General features: G+C 28.9%; 2 protein-coding genes across 3 annotated transcripts; both read left to right on the forward strand.

The window, feature by feature from the left end:
- Positions 1-14,166, forward strand: LOC111043163 (farnesol dehydrogenase-like). Its single transcript, XM_022328042.1, has 6 exons — positions 1-422; positions 5,546-5,717; positions 5,789-5,915; positions 6,394-6,523; positions 12,326-12,475; positions 13,932-14,166. Exons 1-6 carry the CDS (start codon positions 291-293, stop codon positions 14,022-14,024), a joined length of 804 nt encoding a protein of 267 aa, XP_022183734.1. The 5' UTR covers positions 1-290; the 3' UTR covers positions 14,025-14,166.
- A 2,742-nt stretch (positions 14,167-16,908) lies between these two features.
- LOC111043159 (farnesol dehydrogenase-like) lies at positions 16,909-25,992 on the forward strand. 2 transcript variants are annotated; one of them, XM_022328038.1, is made up of 7 exons: positions 16,909-17,166; positions 20,149-20,356; positions 20,842-21,013; positions 21,088-21,214; positions 21,308-21,437; positions 24,300-24,452; positions 25,806-25,992. In XM_022328038.1, the coding sequence occupies exons 2-7, from the start codon at positions 20,225-20,227 to the stop codon at positions 25,896-25,898; spliced, it is 807 nt and encodes a 268-aa protein (XP_022183730.1). In that variant the 5' UTR covers positions 16,909-17,166; positions 20,149-20,224; the 3' UTR covers positions 25,899-25,992. The 2 variants fall into 2 exon arrangements, with proteins under 2 accessions (XP_022183730.1, XP_022183729.1); XM_022328037.1 differs by lacking the exon at positions 16,909-17,166 and having other exon boundaries at positions 20,076-20,356.
- Positions 25,993-26,261: the final 269 nt, after the last annotated feature.

The raw sequence follows: 26,261 nt of genomic DNA on the forward strand, positions 1-26,261 counted from the left end.
GATGAGTATGATGCACAATAATATTGGTAGGTAGGTATAATAACGTGTAGCGTAGGACGCACGTGATTTCAACGGAGTATTAATAATACGCATCATTTCTATTCTCCGAACAGCGTAACAAACAGTGAATATTATACACCCGCGAGGTCCGCGCGGGCAGTGTCAACCGCAGCTGTCCGCGTTAATATTTTTTGTAATTTTTTTTTTTGGGACACATCATACGAGTGCACACGAGTGAAGAATCATAATATTTTTGAACCAATAACAACCATAACACAATAAGTAACACGATGGAACAGTGGAGAGGCAAAGTGGCTATAGTTACTGGCGCCAGTGCTGGAATCGGGGCGGCCATCGTGGTCAAGTTGGCGGAGAGCGGCGTGCACGTCGTGGCGATCGCCAGGAGAGAAAACGCGCTCAAGGTAAACCATTGCTTTATTAAATCAATTCGAATCTCGGATTCGAGCAAAAAATTATTATTTTCAAAATATTTCGCACCCCTCCCCCTCTTTTATAGATAATATTCACTTTCCTGTATACAGTGAAATTCAATTAAATAAAAATAACAATGGTAAAATGAATTTGTTGCCAACATAATTTCTTACTTTTTAAATTGATCCTTAGTATTCGTATATATGATAGGTAGAAACTTGATTCGTAATCAAGAATGTCGTAAATAAACATTGTTTATTATTATCTTTGTTAATATTTGCCATTTATTTTACTATCTGTTATGCGGCATATTGAATTAATTTTTGTAGAAAATATTGCATTTATTTCATTGTTAATATTTAATTACTTTAATAGTATAATATATTATTATTATAAACTTTTGATTGAATGCCGACTTACGGTGTGAATAAGTTCGGATAGCTTAAAATGAATCCAAATGTTTTGAAAATGTCATTGTGTAGGTATATACAATATAATATATAGGTACCTACCTACGTAAAAGTGTCGAGTGTTATTCTTCGTTGAAATATCTAATTTCACCCAAATTTGAACTTAATACTTAAATGTCTATAAAAAATTCGAGCCTATGTAAGTATTTTTAATATTTTTAAGAAGCTATAATAAATATTATGAGGAACCACGAATCAAATTTCAAGGTTTTTGATCAATCCAACATTTTTTATCAACATACACAATTGGAACCTACATTATTATTACAGGCATATAAAAGGTGGCACTGCGAACTAAATTTAATTATATTTGGTGAACACAGTGATACAAAAAAAGGGGGTGTTTTTTTCTTAAGCTAAACATTTGGATTTTAATTATTAAAGTTTACTTCTTTTAGAATTCTGGAAAGAATAATGAACCATTCATTAACTCATATACAAAAGCTATATCGTTGAACAACAGTCTAGAAATAGACTCTAAACCAAGTAGATATTTCGTTAATCGATTGTATTCTGTTGGTATTTTGTTGAGTGTAATGTGCTTGTCTGCATATCGAGTATCGACTATTCGAGTCTTCAGTAAATTTAATTTGATGGTTCAATATTTAGCTCAGAGAAATGTCAACTATAATTGTTAAACAAGAGTCACATTTTCATTTTATTTTTTTCTTGGTTTCTATTGAATTGTGAATAGCATTGTACTAGGATAACAAATTCGATTTATTAAGCTGACTTGGAACTATTTTGCCGACACCAATTATATTAAAAAGTAATACCTATAGCTGTACGATGAATTCAATTCAGACATTTAATAACCGTAGTTTTTTATTTTTATTGACGATTACATATAATAATGCATAACTATAGTATAAAAATTCAATAAAATAATTGCAATTAAAAAGCGTATGTAGTTGAGTTAAGCGGATGACTGCGATGGGATGATAAAGCTGTGATTATGGAATGCAAATTTTATCGGTGATTACGGAGCGGTAAGAATAGGTATTAGGTTACAGCTGATGGATAATTATGGAAAGGAATTTATCGTAGTTGATTATATAATACTTATAGGTAGGTAGTTGAAATAATAGTTGAATATTCGAACACGGATTTGTTCGATCAATATTAAGATTTAAATTTTGAAGTAATGACGACTTAAGTAATCCAATGGTTTGTCGTTGAAGTAATAGACTTATTCTTGTTCCGATTTCATAAGATTTTAACAAGTTAAAAAAACCCGTTCTAGACACTGGCTTTAATTATTGTTTGTAATATAACTTTGAGTAACTCGTGGTTTTTAAAATTCATCGTGTACCACCTGATAGGTACTTGTCGGTGTCGTATTAGGCGTTCGGCGTGTTATAAGATTTCGTCGGTAGAATCATCAAACGCACTGTATGCACCGTGCAAATAATGACCACAAAAACAGATTATTTGGCTTTGATGACAACTATTTGTACTTGAAGGTTTAATCACAGAAAATTATTTGAAATATAGTTGCCAGTGACTGAAGTCTAAACTTTCTATTACATTATATTATATTTATAAAATCAATATTTATTATTTGATAGGTACCTAATGATTATTGTTTACCTTAGTCGGGCATAATTTTAGCAATGCCACGCCGAGTGCCACAACTAATTGCGATGATGTTATCTAGTTTATAGTAATCGACTTAAAATCTTATGTTAGTGTTTGCAGTTAACAATAATTTCGGGACTACTTATTAATTACATCAATAACCTCATATTGTAAGTACCTATACTATTCAAACACATACAATTCCCAATATTGTAGTTATTGTAGATTAATTATGTTAATCAATTAACGATCAAAAAATACAAACAGTATAAACTGTCATTGTTGATTAGTTGGACCTACGGATCATCAGTTATGAAGCACCAATTATTTTCCACACAATTCATTTTTAGATTCAGAGTGGAACGATGAATGTATTGATTTTACAATGATGTGTGTTTTTTTATTTTTTTTTTATTTTCTTTTGTGTCTGTCATCACCTTTTAGGACAGTAAAACTGCTTAGATTTTCTTCAACAGCAACTTTTCTGATTGGAAAGTGAATCTAGTTGGTACTTTGGGAGGTCAAAAGTAAAAATTTCCCAGTAGTTTTCAAAAGCGACGTGAAAAACAAAAGAAAAATTAAGGAAAAACGGGGATTTTTACGCAAAATCGATTTAAATCGATTTTGGTTTTTGTTGTAACTCTAAAAAAAATGACCGTAGATATATGAAATTTTCATAGGTTGTTTATATTTGTATTTTCTATACACGGTAAAATTTTGAAAATAATTTGACTCTTTTTGAACTGTTTACGGACATTGTCAGTTTTCAATTTTCTTAGTTTTTATTTCTATAAATACCAATAAAATTTTATTTGTTGGGCGAAAAAGCTTTTATTAAATAGCAATTTTATTTGTTGGTTAAAAAAACTTGAAAATTTAATACAAGGCTCCTAGTATATTGTTTCAAAGGCAGATGAAAAAAATTAAAAATCTTTAGTCACAGTTTTTTTTTTATAAGCATTTAAAGTTCAAATATTGACAAAATACGTAAAAACGACGAAAATTTGGAAATTATTTTAAGTTAGAAATTCATAAAAAATTTTGTTTTTAAATCTAAGATTTTAAAATTTAATACAAGATTCCTCATAAGTTTGTATACCTTTATCAAAAAAAAAAAATTTTAGAAGAAAGTCAAATTAAATTTTTATGAGCGCTTGAAATTTATATTTTTACAACATTTGATATTCACTCGATTTCTCATGTAACGATTTTCTGTTTTTGTTGTAATTAAAAAACGAATGGCTGTAGATACTTGAAAATTTCACTGAATATTGATATTAGCATTTTCTAAACACGATACAATTTTGAAAATAATTTGACTCTTTTTGAGATGTTTACAGACATTGTCAATTGTCAATTTTCTTAGTTTTTTTTTCTATAAATACCAATAAAATTTTATTTGTTGGGCGAAAAAGCTTGAAAATTTAATGCGAGGCTCCTGATATATTTTTACAATAGCAATTGTGAAATATTTAAAATACAAAGCACAAATTTTTTTTATAAGCATTTAAAATTCGAATTTTGACAAGATTGATCAAAATCTCGAAAATTATTAATCACTGTAATTAAAAAATTATAAAATGTTCAGATTTTATAACTAAGGATTGAAAATTAAAACAGAGATTATCATAAATAGTTCATACTGTAACCAAAAAATCTACAAAATACATAAACACAGTTATTTTTTACAGACATTTTTAATTCAAAATTGGACGAAATTAGATATTAAAATCAGTAATAACGATTTTGGTTTTTTGTTGTAATTTAAAAATATTATTCGTCGGTATAATATGAAACTGAAGAATCAAAAAAATCAAAATATGGCCTATCTATACAATCTACAGTTTAATATTACGATTAAGTCAATTATTTTACTAATACCATAGATAATGTGTATGTAATAGTAGTATGTAATATGTCTTAAACCAAGACTGACATACCGTCTCCACTCAGAATCGTTTTTCTTATACAATGATATTGTATCATTGAATTCAAATTTAATTCCATCCATTATACAGTGACCCATTTGCAACCTACTGTACAGCAGAGCGACATCCACTTACCCGCTTTTTTAACTATTGTCTCGTAGAATTTCGTATTTTTCTAAAATATATTATGCAAGTAGTTTGTACATTAACTGTACATAATATATTATACTTAATTATATATCATTTACACTTTTACAAAAAAAAAATTGAAATATAAATATGACATTATTTGTCATAAAAGAAACCAATTTTTTTTTTTAAATTCAATACTTATAGTGCGCTGTGCCTGTCATCAACATAATAAATTAGTATAAAATTCAAACAACAAAAAAGAATAATTTAATGAGAAAATATGATGGGGAGGGGTTGTTTATCAATGTATACGTACAACACTTAGGAGGCAAATATATACATATAAAATCCAAATACCACTTAGTCACTGATCGCTGTAACTCAAAAATTACTCAACGTACGAACATGAAATTTGGAATATAAGTTCTTCTCATATTTTCACCCTGCAATGAGGAAGAATTTTTAAAAATGTTGCGTTTTAATTATTCATCGCCAATACGTATTGTGCTGTACGACAAGGGCTCATGGTGGCCTGCGGGTTTCCAGCTACCTGTAACTTATCTTTTTTGTCCGTCGTGTAGATTAGAATTGTTCCGAGAAGTTATAGGGATATATTGTAAATAAGAAAAAAACAAAACTACACATGGGAGAAGCCGGGTAATTCAGCTAGTTGAAGAATAAATGAGATCTCGACGACTCGACATGCCAGTGTCTTTCGAGACGTGACTGGGTGTTGTTGAGTGTTATTGAGAAGCGGGTGAAGATAAGCAAAAAGGTTGGAGAGATAATAAAAAAAAGTAATATCTAAATATTAGATTATTGGAAAACATATTTTAATAATGACAGTTCTTGACAGTTCGAATTTATTAAATAATTGAAAAATAAACTTTAATACTGATACACTTTAACAGCATACTAGTTAGGTTAATAAATGTGTATTGGCTTTATAGTACAATTTATTACGTATTATAAACACACATATTTCAATATTTGGTTTGTTCTTAGGAATTAGCCGAATCTGTAACTGACAAAAGCTACGGGACTATTTATACAAAGGTATGCGACGTCACTAACGAACAAGCTGTAAAAGATGTTTTTTCGTGGGTAGATTCAACACTAGGAGGCCCCAGTATTTTAATTAACAATGCTGGAGTTGCAAAAGTATCGAGCCTTTTAAGTAAGTACACCTACATATGGAATAAAAATAGAAATGCTCGTAAGGCTTTAAATATCGTTTTTGCGATAAAGACGGAAAACTGGAGGATTGGGAAGAAACATTTGATCTCAATGTTCTGGCATTGAGCGTGTGTTCGAGAGAAGCTTATAAATCGATGACAAAAAACAAAATCGATGGGCACATTATTCAAATAAATAGGTAATTTATTTTTATTGTATAAAACGTGTTTTACTTTGATTAAGTTCATAAAGACTAATAAGAGCTACCCCTAAACATTTTCAGTGAATAGTTGATTCTTATTAGAACGAAATTTTGTATTTTTATACCTCCTCCAAACCCACCAAAGAGAGTTTCAGGGTGCTAATTCTAAGCTCGGTAATACAATATTATATTAATAATTAATTTTAATATTTGTCATGATGTTTGTATAGATGACTTGAGGTCTCACGATAATACACCCACCCATTACAGACATAAAGCATTGTTTCAAATAGTCCTACATCCCACTGCCACTGTCGAAGTTGGATGCGTATTATATTTTTTTAATCATGTTTATGTGTTTACATTCCACAAATAGCTTAACGAACAAGATTTTTTACTATTAAATTATTTATTAAAATTAACTATAAAAGTGCTTATTATTATAGATACCTATGTGGCTATTATTTGATTTTAGTATTGCTGGTCATGGTTTAACTCCGTATTTTGGGTTCAAAATGTACAACGCTTCAAAGAATGCAGTTACGATACTGTGCGATGGACTTCGACATGAATTACAATTAACTGGATCAAAAATCAAAGTTTCGGTAAAGTAGAATACAATATAATATTATACAATTATTGTATTATAAAACGTATGACGAGATAATCTTACTGTTAGTTGTTACTCCTATATGGCTAATTGTCCAATTGCATATTATTATTATTTCTTTATAAAAAGTAACGATTTTAATTGATATTTAAAATACAATAATAATATAATATTTAAGCCAATTAATGGCATATACTAATATACAGACATGTGATGGTGTTTCGAATATTCTTCAAAGTAGAATTATATTATATTCTGGAGGAAAAACCTTGATGTAAAAATTAATATCTACAGCAATACTAATACATATTATGAAAATGGCCGTCGTGATTATGATATTATAATATTGAGGTTTGAACATTTTTTTTCAGATAAATTAAAGATGGGATACATTTTAATTTTTGATGTAAATACGTTGACGTGCATTTTTTTGTTCGTTATTATTATTGTTAAAATTAAAAATTATTTCAAAACCTTTTTCGTTAGTATCTGCACTATTTATATTTTTAGATATGTCTCTAGGTTCTTCAGAAGAAATTTAAAGTGTTTAGTTCTTACTATTAGGTATTTATGTATAGCCTGTTTAGGTATACCGTAATACACTCTTATTGTATATAAAATATAATTGTCTCTTTAAATGTGATTAAAAACTGCTTTACGGGCTCTTACGAAGTTTCCCTCATAAAATTTGTAATTTATTTTATCTTTTTAAAAGCTTTCTATTGTAGTTTCTATTTTATTTTAGTCAAGTACAATATGTTTTATTATGTTTTGGTCAATAACCAGACGTTTCCTTTTTAGATAATTTCCTTAAAAACCGTACTTTGTATAATATTAAAAAAATTTAAATAAGTATAAATCATGCTTTAAATATATTTCCAAATTAGGTTAGTTATTAACTGTCATATGCATTTTTATATAAATATAAATTTACTGCGTTTTGATATATTTTATATTTTCAGCCAGTTTAATGTATAAATAATAAACGAAATAATTTTATCTTTTCGCTTACTCGAAAAAAACATAAAAATAATAGGTGCTTAATAATAATTTAAGGGATGATAAAAATCAACTATAGTTTATGGACTATAGTCTATTTAGAGATATTTTATTTTTTGTACATTTTTATAGCAATAATAATACTATCAAGAGGTTTTCTTGGCAACTGTTTGTCGACACAGCTATATATATTTTAATCGATAAGCCAAAAAATACCATATTCTATGCACAGAATAATAGGAATATAATCACATTTTTATTTTACTCTCAAACAGTCTAAGGTCGTCTAAGATCATTAGATCACAATAGTTGGTTAGAACATTAAAAGTTTATAACCAAAACCAAAATAAGCGGAAACTTTATCTTTTATTTTTAGCAACACAATTTTCTTCATTTCCTAACGGTATCTCAACTTATCGTGCTATACCCTTTATAGTAATATTGAGAATAGATTTTGTAATCACTGCCATAGATAATATTAGAATATATGAGCTATGTAACCTTATCACATGCATATACAAATATAACATAACTTAACAAACAACCCCTAGAGAGAGTGAAAGATCGTCTTTCTCTCTTCCACATTAAAGACTATCTATCCTTCTACTATCTATGATCGCTGCCTTCATTATTTAACGTTTGTCTTGTAGATAGGTTTTTTATTTTGTATTTGGACAGCTTACTATTTTAAGAATACAATAACATGCTCAACTAAAAGAAAAATTCCCGAATTAGTCAGGTTTTCATAATTTTTTTATTTATTTTAAGATGAAAACTTTATACAGGTCACATATTGGAATCTTATGAAACTCATATTGAGTTTCAACAACTCTACTTTCATAAGTTGTAATAAGTATCTAAATATTCACAAATCTTTGAGTAGTTGGGTATTTTGAAATATATTTTATTGACGTTACTTTAAGTTATTCAAAAATCGAGTCCAATATAGCAACCAGAATACAATTTTCCTTTTTCGAATAAAAAGGGATGGAAATAAGACTGTAAGAATAATTCTACGAGGCGTGATCGTTTTTTGAAGTTGTTGAAATGAATCTTTGAAGTCAAATGTTTTTATTTTTACCGTTGTATACAGCCTCTACGCAACGTAAATATATAGAAATCGCCTGCATTTTTGCCTTAATAAAATAGCCAACACTGTCAAGTAAATACAGGACGTGTGTTGCATTTTTATACTTATCAGTTGCTTAAGTTGTTTTTTTTATTACACTCTCAAAGATCTCTACTTTAGCAGGGTCTTACTCGCTGTAATAATGTACACTTTGTTGTTGTATTCATTTTTTGTTGAACGTTCATCAAGTACTAATTAAAATGTTGTGAGTTAATTTTCCAACCCAACTCTCTCGGGAATGGTTTTGCACTGAGATGAAAAGCCAAGGATTACGCTTATATAGTTATATTATAATTGATAATATGTATTCTTTATTGGTCAATATTTTTATTTGTTTACTTATAGTGTTATGAATTGTTCCACGATGAGCTCAATAAAACGAAGATGTATTATACAGATGAATAATCATTTTTGTGTAGCCCTTATTGTTTCTTGGCCTTTCAGGATTTTGATTGGGGTGTCAATACTTTTATAAATTGAAAATTCATAATATATATCACGACAACTACTATGATATATTGCCATATTGGTATAAGTATTTATGGAAACATAACTACCAAAGCATTACACACAAATTGTCAATAGTATTCATGTTTTTCGTTGTAAGTATCTAGAGTTAATCAAATCATTTAAAAGCTAAACCATAAAATAAAAACACATTTTAATTTTTACACTGAACGTTTTAGGAACTGGCTGAGAAGCTATTAATTTGCTGATACTGTGATGATCTTTCGATAAAATTCGTTATTTTGTTATAATATGTTATTAATATGCCACGATTGCTGTTGAACACTCTTCTCTTATTATACAACACGAAAAATGTTTTAGTGTTTTTGCTTTTATGGCTTAACAAAATTCTGCCAAAACAAACACACACGTGTTCCCCCCTACCGTTCCAAAAAATATACAATACAAACTACAATACATAGATTAGAATACCTTACAATACAAATCCTACTACAGCTAATGGCCTCAGTTGCCGAAGCTTAAGTTCAATAAAAAAAAAAAAAAAATTATTTTGACTATCGTTATATCAGCAAAAATGTTAAGCGGTCATTAATAAGTGATTTTCAGTGTATATTATAGTGTACTATATATTTAGAATAACTGTAAATATCACACATACATATGTTTATCTTGTGATCTCCGTCTTCGATTACACGGCGTAGTACGGTATTAATACAATGAAAAATATGCTTCATAACGATACGCATCAAAATAATATAATATTGTTTTATATGGGACATAGGTATTTTAGTTTATTATGGTATTTATACCCCCCTCCCGTGACTTACCCCCACCACCAATTTTAGCGGTACTGGGCGTCCCCCCCGCACAGAGACATTTCCCACCTGAACAAAAATATATTTTTTTACACATAAAAATAGATTGGAAAAAAGGTTCTTTGGTTTTATCAGAAATATTCAATCATCGTGTATTGATATTTAAAAAATTTTAATTTCCGTGAGCTATATTACTAGAATAAAAAATATAAGTTACGTTTTATTTGACTTGTATTATTTAATTATATCATAATATTTATATAAATATTTATAATTTATATTTGTGTAGTGTTTAATACTTTTAATATTTATATTACCTAGTGAATTTGTATTGGCATTTGGAAAATAGCAAAAGTGCTATTATGACGTATTATTGAATTATATGTTTGTATTAATTTAATAGGATTATATTGAGCAAATTTATTTGCATCGTATATTGTTATTATTGTTTAATATTTTCAGTTTTATTTTTTGTCCGGGAGAAAATCGTTCCGTTCCGGGAAGGGGAGACGTTCCTTGCATCGGGGGTGAAAAGTCACGGGGGGGGGGGACGTTCTAGATTGTTTATTATATACATAAGCCATAATCTAGTCTCACTCGTTGCATCATCTCTCTTCGCAAGTTAAGTTACGTAGATCGCTTGTTGAATTCTGAGTTTATAAAAATGAGGGGGCACCGTGTATATTACAGTACAATTCAATACAAGAAATTTGTGAAGCAAACACCTGAAAAACATACAATTAAAATGCCAAAATGTGCAATACCTTTACGTTTTTGGTGTAGTACTAGATGCTGGAATTATTGGTGAACAATACAATTGTTTTAGTGTAGATACTTAAAATTAAACTTTCTTTTTTATATTTACTTCATATTATAGTAATTTTGTATGTTGTAGATAATCCTAAATCATACTATTACACAATTTAATTTAATTCACAGTACGTTAATAAAATATACTTTGTACATTTTTTTTTCCTACAGCCACGACGGGTAAAGACTGTATACTTACTAAAGTTTATAGCCGTATCGGTTGTATAATATAGTAAAGTTGTCACAGCTACGTTATCTTTATTATACCTACATCGTATTATATTAAATTCTAATTCTAACGCAGTGGCCAGTGATTAAGTGATTGAGTAATATAGGTACACATTACAAATAATTAATATCTAGAATGCCTGTACCTAATAATACAAAAACGTGCATTTTGGTGAAATATCGGAGTACAATTATTTATGATAAACATATTAATACAAAAACACCGTAACATGCGGGATAAAACTATGTATAAATTAATCTATAGTACACTTAATTTAGCTTTGTGACTTGTTTCTATCGTGTGTTGAACACCGATAAAAAGTTGTGGTTGCATGAGAATCTGGTATTTAATAATTAATTGCAATATAATCTGAAAACGGCCTGACTACTCGCGGATTTGTACCAAAAATATATGTTTAATTAGTTCTTTTAATAATTTTTAGTTTCAAAACACACGTTTCACATAACGAAATCGTTATAAATTATTATCCATGTGTTGTATTGTCATATCGAACTGTTTTCTGATAACTTATCTATGTTTGAAATGTACAGGTTATTAATTTATATTGATTAGTAACAGAGACTGCGTACCGAAATTCAATTTATATAATATTCAAATTGACCCAATGGCCAATACTCTTTTAGTATACCTCAATCATATTTATATTTTAGTGGTAGAATTCACTTTGGAAGCGCAACACATTATGTTTACCTCTATATCAGTGGTGGGTGGTGAGAGTGTGGAGAAGTTAAAACACTGAAACACGAAGCAGATAAAAAGGTTACAAATGTTAGAAAAATTAGAAGAAAAATTTAAAAAAGTTAATGTTCATAAAATGTGTAATATTAACCAGTCGAACTTGTTACCATATCTAGTATTATAAATCTGCTGCAGTTACACTTGCATTTACGTTTAGTATTTATAAGTAAGATTTGATGATGTCCACATGTTATAGGATAGTAGGAGACAATGATACATACATATTATTATTTTAAATCTGGGTTTATATTATTTTCGGTTTGTAAAAGGCTTCCTCGATGCAGAATATATTTTTATACTTGAATAAGTCCCGGTATACTATTCTACAGATTTTTTAATTCAAGTCGTTTCATGTTTTTGAATATTAGATTAGTGCTTGCTAAAAAAAATTGTTCTTAAGGTTCTCCGACACTTATTTTAGAATATAGATTCGGACACATCTCATTTGTATTATATTATTCAAACTGTTGCCGGTACATGGCGGGCCGATGAAATACCACTCCATATCGATTGCCATTTTTGTGATCACTCATAGACTGTCGATTAATAAAACATTTAATGATAATATGTATTTAATTTTATATTTAGAGTGTTAGCCCGGGACCGGTGAGAACAGATATGTTAGCAGATGTCAGGAAAATCATCACAGACCGATCTACAGTGGATACAACATTTCTCCAGGTAGAAGATGTCGCGAATGCCGTAATCACTTCTTTGGCAACGCCACCAAATGTTCTTGTAAGTAAAAATATTTGTAGACGTTTAAGAATTTGTATTGATTTATCAAATATGGTATAAATCTAGTTTAGTACTTAGCTACTCAGAAATTCTGTTTAAACACTTGCTACAATATTTGAATTGTCATATTATAGAACAAAATAAATTGACTTGATCAAACATTTACCGAATTGGGAACTTCAATCAAGAATTATTAAAAATTGTTATTTTTTTTGTAATGCACACATGATTTATTTATTACCTCAGCCATAATCGTTATAGCTATTACGGCCGGCGTTTGAAACAAATGTTTGATAATTTTTAAATAGTTGTATTTAAACAGTAAGTTGAAATAAATTGCATTATGAAATGTTTGAATAGAAACGGCAAAAAACCAAATGCATAAAAGAACCCCATACCATGTAAAATAATTTAATAAAAATTACAAAAAAAATATTTGATTAAAAATGCTAATCCTATATGTTAACAGATATTTATTTACGAGGACCGATAAAAATGTTGACCACTCCCAAAATCACCGGTTTACTTATAAACGCATATAATTCTTGTACCTATATACAATCCGGGTATTCCATCAAATATTACATACGTAGAACACCATAGACCCGCAAACCGATCGTATTTTACGACATTTATTATTCTAGTTTTAATATATAAAAGGCCATGTGCATATTTATGTTTGAATAACAATTGTGGTTACTTGGCTCAAAAGTCTACCGATTTTGACTAATACTTGAGAGCACGACAAAATAGATAGGTATACCAGAAAAAAATCCAGTTTTCATCAAGTCAGCACATCCCTGGTATGTTTTATACCGTCTCTATACTTGTAGTTCTACACGTTGGTCGTCATTGTCGTAATACGAAAGTGGAGAATCACGTGATAGACGAGACAAGTGGTCGTAACGTATCAAAACGTTGCTTACATACCCACCTATTAAGCCAGGATTAAGAGAATGTTCTTAGAGATATTAAGAAAGTTTGAATCATGTCGAATAGCCTATCCGGAATAGGTGACATTGCAATAAAAAAAAAAAAAAACTTAAAGTGCTGTATTTTAAAATTGTTAATTATATCTGGGGTGTATATTTTTCTAAAGTTTTAGTGACATTAAATCATCTAAACTTAGGTATACGAATTATCGTTTTTGGAGTTTGTACATCGGATAACTAGTGAGGTGTATAGCTACGCGTATAAATAAATTCTATTATATATTTACCTAGCAAGTAATTATCAATTATCATACATGATATTTTATATTAAATATTCTTAACAAAAAGTTTGAAAAAAATAAAAGTTCATCCGTAATATTTATGGAATAAATTTTAACAGTTAATTTTACTCCATGAATTATAACTAAAATATGTTCTCTATTTTCATAATAATAATAATTTATCCTCACGAATGAAAATATTATTATAATGTTATGCTTAATTTTTTAAACATCTATTTTCAGATAGCTGAAATGACTATTATACCAACTGGATCATTAATACAGACTCATTTACAACCCAGTTCTCAAGTCGTGGAAAATGCATTGAACTTATAAGTTATAATTCATTATGCTAATATTTGTTTTATTTGATTCGTGTTAGTATTAAGTATATTGCTTGTATTTTATTTAAAGAGTTTAAAGTTAACAACCATTTGATTAAATGGTTATTTGAAAATATACTAACGTATTTTATTAATTATTGTTTTATTGGGAGAAAGATATTTATATCTTGTTAGGAGGTCATAATATTTATGTATCAATACCATTTTTAATGAAACGTTTCAAAATCGTATAAAAAATATTTTTAAATATTTAATTCAACGTTTTTAAAAAACAATTTTACTGCAATGTAATATAGTAAATAATTTATTATTCATTCGATAGGAAAACTTATGATTAATATGTATTCAATTTTCAAATCTTAGATACTTATAAAAAAAAATTATTAACAAATTCGATTCGTGATTTTGACAAATTAGTCAAAATTATAACTTCAGACTCTCGTATTATATAACTATGGGTTCATGTTAAATTATTTTTTTTAATTTTTACAAAAAAAACTTTTGAGGAACATTGTATTACATTTTAAAGTTTTTTGATCGACCAAAAAATTATGTACCTCAATACAAAAAAAACTAATAAAACTAGAATATTTCATTTGTTTATAAATAGCTCAACATGAGTCAAAATATTTTGAAAATTATAAGTATATTCCTTCATTTTTTTAAAGTTACACAATAACTCAAATTGTTTTTATAAATTCATAAAATAAGTTGAAAATCGAAGCATTATTTCAACTACTTATCGTGTGTACATATACAAAATGTGTAACAAGTGAACTTAACTATGTAATATTAGATTTTTTCATCAGTTTTTATAATGTTACAGTTGGAGATTGCCTTAAGATCATTACCATTATTATTAGTATTATCATCGTTGATAATATTATTTATTAGAACACCTAGCTTTAACAAGAAAATAGTTGTTTCAGTTTACTCTTCTAAAAAGTTATAAGGACTTACGACGTCATTGTGACATTATTTTTTATGCTGATATTAAAACTCACCAACATTTAAATTTTCATATTTTATTCATACCAGTAGGTACCTTTTTGCACACAGCATTTGTGGTATTGCCTTTTTTGAGCTTAAATATGTATTATATACTTTGAGAACCCCTAGTTGCAGGCATGGTGCTTTTTAAGGTACGATGCCGACGGCAAGTCGTACCAAATATAATGCTTTTGCCTTTTTATCCCCTTTTTACAATTTGGGAAAATCATTTTTTAAAGGGTATTTATTACATCATAAAACGAAACAGCTGATCAAATTGCATACTCATAGCTCCCATAGTTCCGGTTAGGTGATGATGATGAATCAGTTAAGACATGTTTTTTTATACACATAATAGGTTGCTTTTATATAAGTATACATTAATGTGTACAAATACAAATAACTGCTAGATTTTTGATCGAAATAAAGTATAAATCTTTATCAATGAGAAAAGTTAGAAAAGGGATGGGCGTCTTTCAAAACCTCACACTTATCATTCAATACCACAATAATAATCCCGAAAGTTTTAAATAGTAAATGATAAGGTGATCTTATATAAATGTGTCATAGAGGAAATGTGTGTATTATTGATAAAATATAGGTATCAGTGTGTGTGGTATTGAACGGTATAATTCAAGAAAATCTATGTGGAATTGATGTATAATAGTGGGTGGTTTTGAAATACGACCCTTTTTTGAATGTGTGCGCTTATGACAACCGCCAAAAGCGACAATATTCATCTTTATTAAAGATCCTTGTCTTACGTGATGTTCCCCTAATATTTTCAACTGCAAGATGTGAGGGTTTGTTATAATATGTCACCAGAGAAAAAGGATTGCCGAAAAAAGGTCTCTGCTGGCGAATAGAAAGCCAGTTCTTGGAAGGACAAAATCTTTGATAATGCCACCTGCCGCTCTTCAATCGGAATGATCGCGTTGTCCTTTTCGTCAGTGCGTGGGCACCAATAAACTCAACAATAACATGTTTTTTGAATACCGAATCCTACGAACGACAGCTGAGATCATCTTGCTATATAACAGAACCTGTAAAACAGGTATTTATTATTAACAATCATCACAATTTATTTAGCATAGACCATGGGCGGTAGAAAAGACCAACCGCAGATAATTGCAATCCTTATAGAGTACGCCCCACGTTTTAGTCAAAACTTATTTTAATTTTTTATATTTTTAAATCAGTTATAGAGTGAAGATCAGAATTTAATTTTAAAAATAACACTTTTTCGTCAAAACTCAATAGTCATTAGCTATAACAAAAATATCAAAGTTTAGAAAATTTTACTTATAATAATTCTTATATGAAATATTTAAATATTTACACCCATTAAATGCATTATCAAAAAGATCTGAACATTTATTAAACCAAAAAAAGATTTAGTAAAATAGTTATTTAACTACGAAAAAGGAACTTAAATTACATATAAATTACTTACAATAAAATTTAATTAAATTAAATTAAAAGTAATTTGGTCACAGTAACTTGTAACTTAACTTAAGTCACCAACACTGTGTGTGTGTTTAATACATTTTTACCTACGGATACAGCTAAAAATATATGGTCACACATGTACGAGCCTTGGTAGTAAATACTAATTTGGGGGATCGACCACTACGACCGTGGGAACGAGAACATTTATCGTGAGGGACAAGAGAAGTAGAAGACTTATATAGAAGAACCCCGAACGACCCATTTTCAGAAGTGATTTTACTAAACTAGTGCGAGCACCTTCATGTCAGTCGATCTTTTAAGTTCATTATTTTGAACTTAAAATATTTCGATCAACAATATTTTGGACGAGTTAAATCACATATTTTCTAAACACTTAGATTATTTATTGATCCGAATATTTTAATATTCTTAACGTTTATAATTTTAATCTAACGATTAAGTCTTGTGAAGCATATACAATTTGCAGTGAAAAAACTATTTAAGTGTTCGTAATTATTTACAGCTTCACCGCATCCTGACCTACTATCAACGGCACCTGTACGAGCAGTAATCAGTGTGTTTTCTTATTACGTTTCGTGTATCTATTTCGAGTAGGTATTTATACGTACTTTGTGCCACCCAACCCCACTACAGAATAATATTGCATAGTCTACATGTAGGCAGCTATAAGCCAGGTAAGAAAAGCTCATATTATGTTCATATTACATACATATACATTATACATAATACATTACATATGTTAAATATATTACATATTGACATATTGTGCGGTGGATTTAATCAAATTATCGAATACATGATCTTGAACGCCCTCCGAATATCTGGAGGACGATAATTTGCGTAATTATTATTTTAATTTTGTATTTGATCTGATGACATTATCCATCACGTCTTATAAGTGTAGGGTATAACCCAGGTCATAACAAACACCTACAAGCCTTAAAGCATATATTTTGTATTCTCTTTTTTCTATACGTTATTATAATTGTACGACATATTTACATTGCTATTATTATTGCTATAATTTATTTTACTCTTAGTAATACGATAAGTTGTATACATTTTTGCCGAAAACGTTGCAAATGTCATTGTGACATTATATTTTATTTGCTTATAAAAATATAATGCCTTTATTTTATGAAGTTTTTATGTTTTTAAATAGCGACAATTACTATGACAAATCTTGTATTACATATTCAAGCTTTTAGTCCCAACGATATTTTTAGAAAAAACTTGTAGCTGAAATCCATATTTATTTATGAGTGAGTGTACTTTTGCGTACAGTTGCACTTAAATGTTTAAGTATAGGTAAAATATACTTTTCGGCCTTTTATTCTTTTCACAAGTTATAATTTAAGGCAGTCGATGGTGTGGATACTGTCGTCCCAAAACGTATAATACCTATATAATATTATCATGATAAATGAGAATCATGCCCATAAAATGTTGATTAAACTATCTTTTTTTTTATTTGGGTATTTACCTATAAATAAAATATAAACGTATTAACATTGAAATTTACTAAAACTTTGGTTACGAAATATTACAAAATGTAAGTAATGACTAACATATTATAATAATGTGTGGTTAAACCAGAGGTTCCCAAACTTTTTTGCTCCGTAAATCACTTGCCAACTTTTTCCATTTTCGTAGACCCCTAAAATTAAATTTTTACAAATTTATCTAGATGTTTTTCATAGCTTACACGGAACTGCCTACATAAGTAGGCTTTAATATGGAGTACATTTTTTTAAAATTAAAAACGTGTTGTTTGTAATAATAATAAAACCTTTATTTCTTCAATAATGACAATATTCAAATAATTTTTTTAGTAATTAAAACAATAATAAATGCAAATAAAAATTTAATAACATAAAAAAAAAAATCAAGGTTATTTTTGAAATATATATTTTTAAAGGGAAGGATGAACCTGCTGCTTTAAAAGAAGATTTTCAATATTTGGCTTCAAATTAGTCAGGTTTAAGTAGGTTTTTGTCCGGCAATGATGGAATGAAGCCAAACTTCAAATAATCAATGGTATATTGCCTACATTTCCTTTTAGAATCAGCTATAATTAATAGCAGTTAAATTATATTATATAATATATAATATATAGCTTATATATTTGTACAAAAATTAACCGATTTATGAATTAGTAAAATTTAGAAAAATGGCAAACGACGTATGATCGATAATCGGCTGTCACGAATGAAGTAAATTACTAAACGCACAGTAATGTATTATATTCCAACCATCGGCGTTGACCGATATTATGTTTATCGTACTTATTAGTTATTAGTGAAACCTAAAAATAAACGATTGAACGTGTAATATTTTGATTTTATCTTAATATTCCGATATTCACCTTCGACTCCGTTAGTCGTTATCGACAATGTTCGTTTTAACAATCGCCATCGTTCGCATCGTCACACACATATTATTAAATATATATATTATATCAATTTTTTTGTAAAAATGAATTACATGCATTTTCGACTTATAACTCTCGTGGACTCCTATTTACACATGATGCACCCCCAATTTTAATTTTCGTTAATATAGATCCCTTACAGGTCAGAATCGACCCCAGGGGACCACTTTGGGAACCTAAGGGTTAGACTATATTAGATAGTAAGTATCTACATTCTACAGAAATAAAATGCATAAGCATACAAAACATTAAATGGCAAACTAATATATTTACATATCTATAACTCATCGACTATTATACAAATAGGTTTGAGTTGGTAAAATATATTTGGGGGAGAGCTCAATCACCACTAAAAAATTTCAAAGTAGCGTTACGTCCCCCCACAACCACCTTTTACCGATTTATGTTACCTTTATTAAAAAAAACATTTAAAAACTTCAATGTTTTTAAATTTATAGTAAATTAAAACAATATCACCATGTACATTTAGAAAATGCTTCAAAATATCGAGAATCCATAAATTCTTTTGTATTAAGAAATGTATAAAATGTTCAATTTTATAACTATAAGTATCCAAAATTCCAGGTCCAAGGTTTTTTATATGAAGTTAATATTGTAACCAAAAAATGTAAAAAAATATTTTTTTTTATAGATATTTCAAGTTCAAATTTTGATGATAATAATATTATATTTTTAAACGAAGAATACCGATTTTAGTTATTTTGTTGCAATTTAAAAGTAGTCTTATAATGTAGAGTGCATTATTATAATACCAGTTATCACTATCAAAACGTTATAATGTGTTATACACATATACCTAATGCACATAAATACCGTATCCACCTACGTATTTTTATAGCATATATATTATTATTTTCATGATTACGGCAAGCACGTGACTATGCGCAGGCCACGCAGAGAAATTTTGTCGGCGGTCGAAGTGAGTAGGTAGTATGGGTAGGTAGGTACGAATGTACGATGCATAATAATATCAGTTTAGACTGTAGGAAATAATAATAATAATAATAATAATAATAATAATAAATAATAATAATAATAATAATAATAATAATAAAAACGTTTAGGTAACGCGTAATCATCGTCTCCTCAACAGGTTTAAACAGATCTTACATATTATCAACGGCAGTAAGGTTCACGCGGTGGTATCAACCGTACGGAACTCGGTTGTGAAGCGTTCACCATATTGTTAATATTATCATTTCAGGACGTACGAGTGCATTCGTCTTGACGTCTTGACGTCTAACACTTGAACTAACAATAATATCACAATAAGTAACACTATGGAACAGTGGAGAGGTAAGGTGGCCATAGTTACTGGCGCCAGTGCTGGAATCGGGGCTGCGATAGTGGTGAAGTTGGCGGAAAATGGAGTGCACGTGGTGGCGCTCGCCAGAAGAGAACACTTACTCAAGGTAAGGTATTATTTCGATTATCGACGCAAAATTTTATAAATAACAATCACACGATTCTGTAATAAAAGATATAATAAAAAGCCGATTCGCGCCAGTACGTACAAATAATTTTATTGTTAAGGAGGGCAAAACTAGAAATTTTAGCCGGCAACCCACCAACCGTCATTAATCAAGCCCACAGGGGGCCCATAGGAATCCCGTGCCCTGCGTAAATCAGCCACTAGCAGGGGGGAGGTGGGGGGGGGGGGGTGAAATATAATTAATTAAATGAAGACAAATAAAAGGGCCGAAGTGATAAAAGTAATATCTAAATATTAAATTATTAGAATACTTGAATTTATACTTGTCAGCTTACATTAGTTAAATAATTGGAAAATAAACTTCAATAATTAAACATTTTAACAGCAAGGTACATTACTAAATTTGTATTGACTTTATAGTACAATATAATAAAAACCTATTTTAATATTTGATTTGTCCTCAAGGAATTAGCCGAATCTTTAACTGACAAAAACTACGGGACTATTTATACAAAGGTATGTGACGTTACTAACGAACAAGCTGTAAAAGATGTTTTTTCGTGGGTAGATTCAACACTAGGAGGTCCCAGTATTTTAATTAACAATGCTGGGGTTTCGAAACTATCGAGCCTTTTAAGTAAATATACGTATTTAATAAAATTAGAAATTCTCGTAAGGATTTAAATATTAAATATAGTGTTTGTGATAAAGACGGAAAACTGGAGGATTGGCAAGAAATATTGAATCTCAATGTTCTGGCATTGAGCGTGTGTTCGAGAGAAGCTTATAAATCGATGACGAAAAATAAAATCGATGGGCACATCATTCAAATAAATAGGTAATTTACGACATATAATTATGTTTAACGTTGGACAAAAAATGTAAATAAAATGAGACACGCTGATTAATATATGTAAGTCATTATTTTTAGTATCTCCGGTCACAGCTCAACTCCGAATTTTGCGTACAAAATGTATAACGCTTCAAAGCAAGCAGTGACGACACTGTGTGACGGACTTCGACACGAATTACAATTAACTGGATCAAAAATCAAAGTTTCGGTAAAGTAGAATACAATTTATTTTATTTTAAATAATATAAAACGTATTTCACTATTATATGTGCGAGGGTTACTCTTACCTAACAAATATATTTTAACTAGTTGTATTATTTATTATTATCTATTTATAAGAATTCATGATTTTAAATTTAAATGAATATTAAAAAAAAATTATAACGTAGCCAATTCATAGACTGATATACAGACGCGCAGGGGTTTTGTGAATACTACTAAGTAGAATAATTTTAAATAATCGTTAGCTCCGGTTAGCTAAAAAACGTCTTTTTTTATTATAGTTATAATCGTCATCTGCAGCAATAATAATATGATGGCCGTCTTTGATACCTACCTTTTTTTAAGTTAAAATGTTGATGAAATTCTATATTTAAAGAACACTACTAAATTGAATGGGCTCAGCACAGTCTATTTTAACATTAATTTATTTATGTATGAACGCCACATAGTTATAAAGTCACATTGATTTGAAATATTCTAAACCTTATTTCCTTGATACATCTTCGATCGATTAGTCTTTCATAGTTTTATATTTAAACTAAACGGAAAATAAGATTTAAAAATCGCACCTTGATTATATCTAGTTGGTTTACCAAACCTATTTGATTGGAGATCCAAACACTAGATTTTGGCGTACCGGGGCACAATAGTGTACTTTTAATATGTGCCATATTTGAATTTACTATTTATCATTCTTATTATTATTGTGAGCACTTTCTATAAATGTTTTCAACATAACTTTTCAATGACAGATTTTAACAGAAAAAACTACATCGGGATCCACCAGTCCACACCATATACGTTCGAAACGTGTATTTAGGGGCGCGTTGAAAACAGATGTGTTTTACCGGATTGTCGTTTGTGAAACCATATGTTTTTATTCCGTTTTTGTCTATACCAGCAAGAAATGTGTTGAAAGCGGATAATTTAAGTCATTTAAAAATAATAATAATATTATGTTTCTGTGTAGAAACCGGTATCCGTTTTCAACGCAACATGTTGCGATGGGATCCGGTAGACGGACGACGGAACGTTGTGTATCAGACTGCGTGACTGGGGTGTGACTGTAATGTAACTACTTAGTACTTTGTACTTAATAATGTTTTATTATATAATATCCGAAATCGAGACTTTTGTCTTTTAGAAGAATATTCTTATTTCTCTTAAAATAAAAATAATTTATAGGTATGTTGTAAATACGAATTTAACATGTTTCTGAATTTAGTTAAACGTTTATAACTGTCAGCTGACTGCTGCATTCATACATAAATATTAATACACCACGTTTTTACATTTATACTGTTGTCTAGTTATACCTAATACTTAAATGATAAGCGAAATAATTTTATTTTTTTGTTTAATCGTAAAAACATTTAAAAAAATAAGTGCATAAAAATAATTTATTGAAGGAATGAAAATAAGCCGAGTTGGAACAATTTATGGAAATATAATTTAGTAATCACTAAATCGAGATAATTTATACGACGAATTGATTATATCGAATTTGTTATCATCTATAAAACATTAATTGTATTTATCGTGTTGAATATATATATATATTTAATTTATATTTAATGTACCTTTATAATATACTCAAACGATTCACTGATATCACATACTCACATACATGAATACATTCATAATGAAATTAATTAGTATTTAGTATATACATTTCGATATTCTGTTACACGCCGTCGATTGTAATATCAAGGTACGTCTTTTAATTTAATATTATATGATACAATAACTAATACGCAACCGGGAAACTAAATTCTCGTAGTTTACTCACCATTATTGTAATACACTCAGGCCGTGTATTTAATTTCTACAAATTAGGATACATATATATATATTTATGTATATTAGGACTAATAACATACAATTTACTGATTCAATCTGTTGGGTATAACTGCAGCCGTATAGAATATACAGCCGCGTTTAAGTGTGTCTTAGGTGGAGATAAGGTTAAATATTTGAGAAGGAGGGAGCTTAAGTGTTTAACTTACACCCCCCCACCTGTCTCATCGTTATAATATTTTACTTTTATTCATAGTAATTATTGCTATGGTTTAATTTACCGTCTACCTTAAATTATGATGTAGTTCGCGTTAAAACTAATGAACAATTGTAAATTTTGAATCATAAACACATACTTAAGTCCTAAAAGCTCTATTATTATACTTAAATCCCAAATCAGCGCCTATAAAGTGTCATATATTCTATAGTTATTTCATTTGGGATAAAATGTATTTGTTTACGGAAGGATCAATAATGGCTAATGGGCGAAGGTAAATAAGGGTCGACAATAAAATATCGATGAACAGTGAAAAAAAGAAGAAACCAACATTATGAAAAATGATTGATGTATAAAAAAATAAATACAATACTGATACTGATTCAACTTGCGAGATAAATTGAGTAATATTGATCTTATACTACTAACTAATACAGTTAGGCAGTAAGTATACAATATCTACATTACAGCAAAAGTGTAAAACACAAATTTACAAATTAATTATTAGGAGTTGTTATTTGCTGTATACATCCGTTCGAGTTTATTGGTTTTACGGTTTGTTAATACTTCTTTGAGCTAACTAACCTGCATATACATTATTTCCTGATTCGTGTCGGGATAGTGAGTTCTCTGATAACTTATTCTAATAAATGTCTCATGACATTGATTTTGGAATAGTGAGGATATCGAAACACATCGTTTTCGACTTTTTGTATTATAATATTAGAACTTTGAAATACCATCAAATATCGATAGGCTGATTACTTTTGAGCTCTAATAAATACCACACTTTAATAATAATAATAATATCGTTTAAAATATTTTGAAATTTAGAGTGTTAGTCCAGGACCAACAGCAACAGATATGTTATCAAATATCATCAAATATGCCAAAGATATAACAACTTCAGCGGATTTTAAAATCCTCGATGCAGAAGACGTTGCGAATGGTGTAATCGCCTCTTTGGCAACGCCGCCAAATGTTCTTGTAAGTAAAAATATATGTAGATTACTCCACAATATTTTTGATAACACATCTAACTTTAGGAGTATTCTTACTTTTTTTCTCTAAAGATTTTAGAAAGACTTATCCCCTTATTCTTATTCATACCACTAATGACCTACGAATAACTATATTGTATGACACAACAGCCCCTTTGTGTAATCAATGTTTTCACGAAAAGTGGTATACTTCATGAAAACATGTTACAGGTGATTATAAAAATACAAATGTCACAAAGATAATAATTTAAACAGAAATCGGTATATTATGACATGTAATTTTTGTTATAGATTAGCAATGCCGTAATTTTAGAGTTAAATATTATTGACTGCTTTACAATAATTTTGTTTCGAAATTCGATAAACGGCCTTCGCCCTATGCACGTTGATATGTACAAAGTAAGGATTGAACTTACTCAACATGCTGTTATTAAATAACAGTTCAATAATTCTGGAAATATTACCACTTCGAATTGTATGCCTTTTAAACAAGTAGAGAAACAAAATATATTAACATTGCGGAAAACTGTCAAAGTTGTATCAGCGGGTCAGGGGTTCCTAGGCTATTCATGGAAAAGTGCATGTCAATCCAAATTAAAAGTTGCATGAAATGTTACAACTGTTGTCAAAACTCACCCGTGTGCTTAAATATATTAAAATCAAAACAGATTACTATAAACTTATATCAATTATATCATATTTTTACTTTTTTTAAAAAATGTTTGAAAACAAACCATCATTGAATTATTGTATTTATATGAGTATCTTTATTTTTTAACCATTTAACTATAAACTATAATAAATAAAACTACATGTTTATCTATAAGATCTTGAATGGTTTTAAATATTTCATTAATTTATGTTAGTCATATAGTATACTTATAGTTTATAAATTGTGATTTATAAATAATAATAATTGTTCTTGGTAAATGTTTAATTTCAGTACACAACGCAAATAACCGCATTGTAAAAAAAAACTACAACATGTGAAATTTGATTACCCATTTCATAAAAAATTATCATTCTATAAAATATTTTCTCATTTTACGAAATGTGAAAAAGTTATTCTTGTTTCATAAAATGTAAAACTCTTCGTGAAAATATCGATCTCACAAAGCTGCAACGAGATATTACGAGTATATAATACATCCCAGCTTTTCTTTTAGATATCAGTAATACACTGATACACGTAGGTACGCGGATTACTGACCAAACAGATATTTCTTAGAAAATGTATTATAAAAGTTCTATTATATTCAATATATACCTACCATCTACATGCTACAGGACATTATAAGTTATAACATTATGTTTGATTTCTCAAATGCTTATTTTTCAGATCGCTGAAATGACTATCATACCGACTGGATTCACAGTACAGATGCATTTCCAACCGAGTTCTCAAGTCGTGGAAAATTCATTAAGCTCATAGTTTATTATGCCAATGTTTGTTTCTCGTTAACTGGGAGAATCATTATAAAATATACCAACATATTATTATTTTAATGAGAGAAACATTTACTACATCAAGTTTTAAAACGATCAATATGATATGTATAATATATTATATAAATATGAAAATAATTGTCACATATAAGGATGGGTAATATTGAAGATACAATATGTACCACTCTCTCCCCCCTAGTTCGACCACACTAAGTCAATGTCTTGGATAGAGAAGAAAGTTATTTAAAAAAAAAAGTGGATGCTTATGTTTTTAACTTATAATTTTGTGTTTGAACTTATTACATAAGTTATAAGTTACTGGATTTTCTAATAAATCATCAAAATCAAC

This window comes from Myzus persicae, unplaced genomic scaffold (genome assembly GCF_001856785.1).
Source record: "Myzus persicae strain clone G006 unplaced genomic scaffold, MPER_G0061.0, whole genome shotgun sequence".
NCBI lineage: Eukaryota > Metazoa > Arthropoda > Insecta > Hemiptera > Aphididae > Myzus > Myzus persicae.

Bases quoted from the DNA above. Each gene is read 5' to 3' on its own strand.
- LOC111043163 (XM_022328042.1), top strand. From the start codon at position 291: ATGGAACAGTGGAGAGGCAAAGTGGCTATAGTTACTGGCGCCAGTGCT. The intron at 5,718-5,788 runs GTAAGTACACCT...TTTGCGATAAAG, and splicing joins AAAAGTATCGAGCCTTTTAA to ACGGAAAACTGGAGGATTGG. The intron at 5,916-6,393 runs GTAATTTATTTT...ATTTGATTTTAG, and splicing joins CACATTATTCAAATAAATAG to TATTGCTGGTCATGGTTTAA.
- LOC111043159 (XM_022328038.1), top strand. From the start codon at position 20,225: ATGGAACAGTGGAGAGGTAAGGTGGCCATAGTTACTGGCGCCAGTGCT. The intron at 20,357-20,841 runs GTAAGGTATTAT...TTTGTCCTCAAG, and splicing joins GAAGAGAACACTTACTCAAG to GAATTAGCCGAATCTTTAAC. The intron at 24,453-25,805 runs GTAAGTAAAAAT...CTTATTTTTCAG, and splicing joins CAACGCCGCCAAATGTTCTT to ATCGCTGAAATGACTATCAT.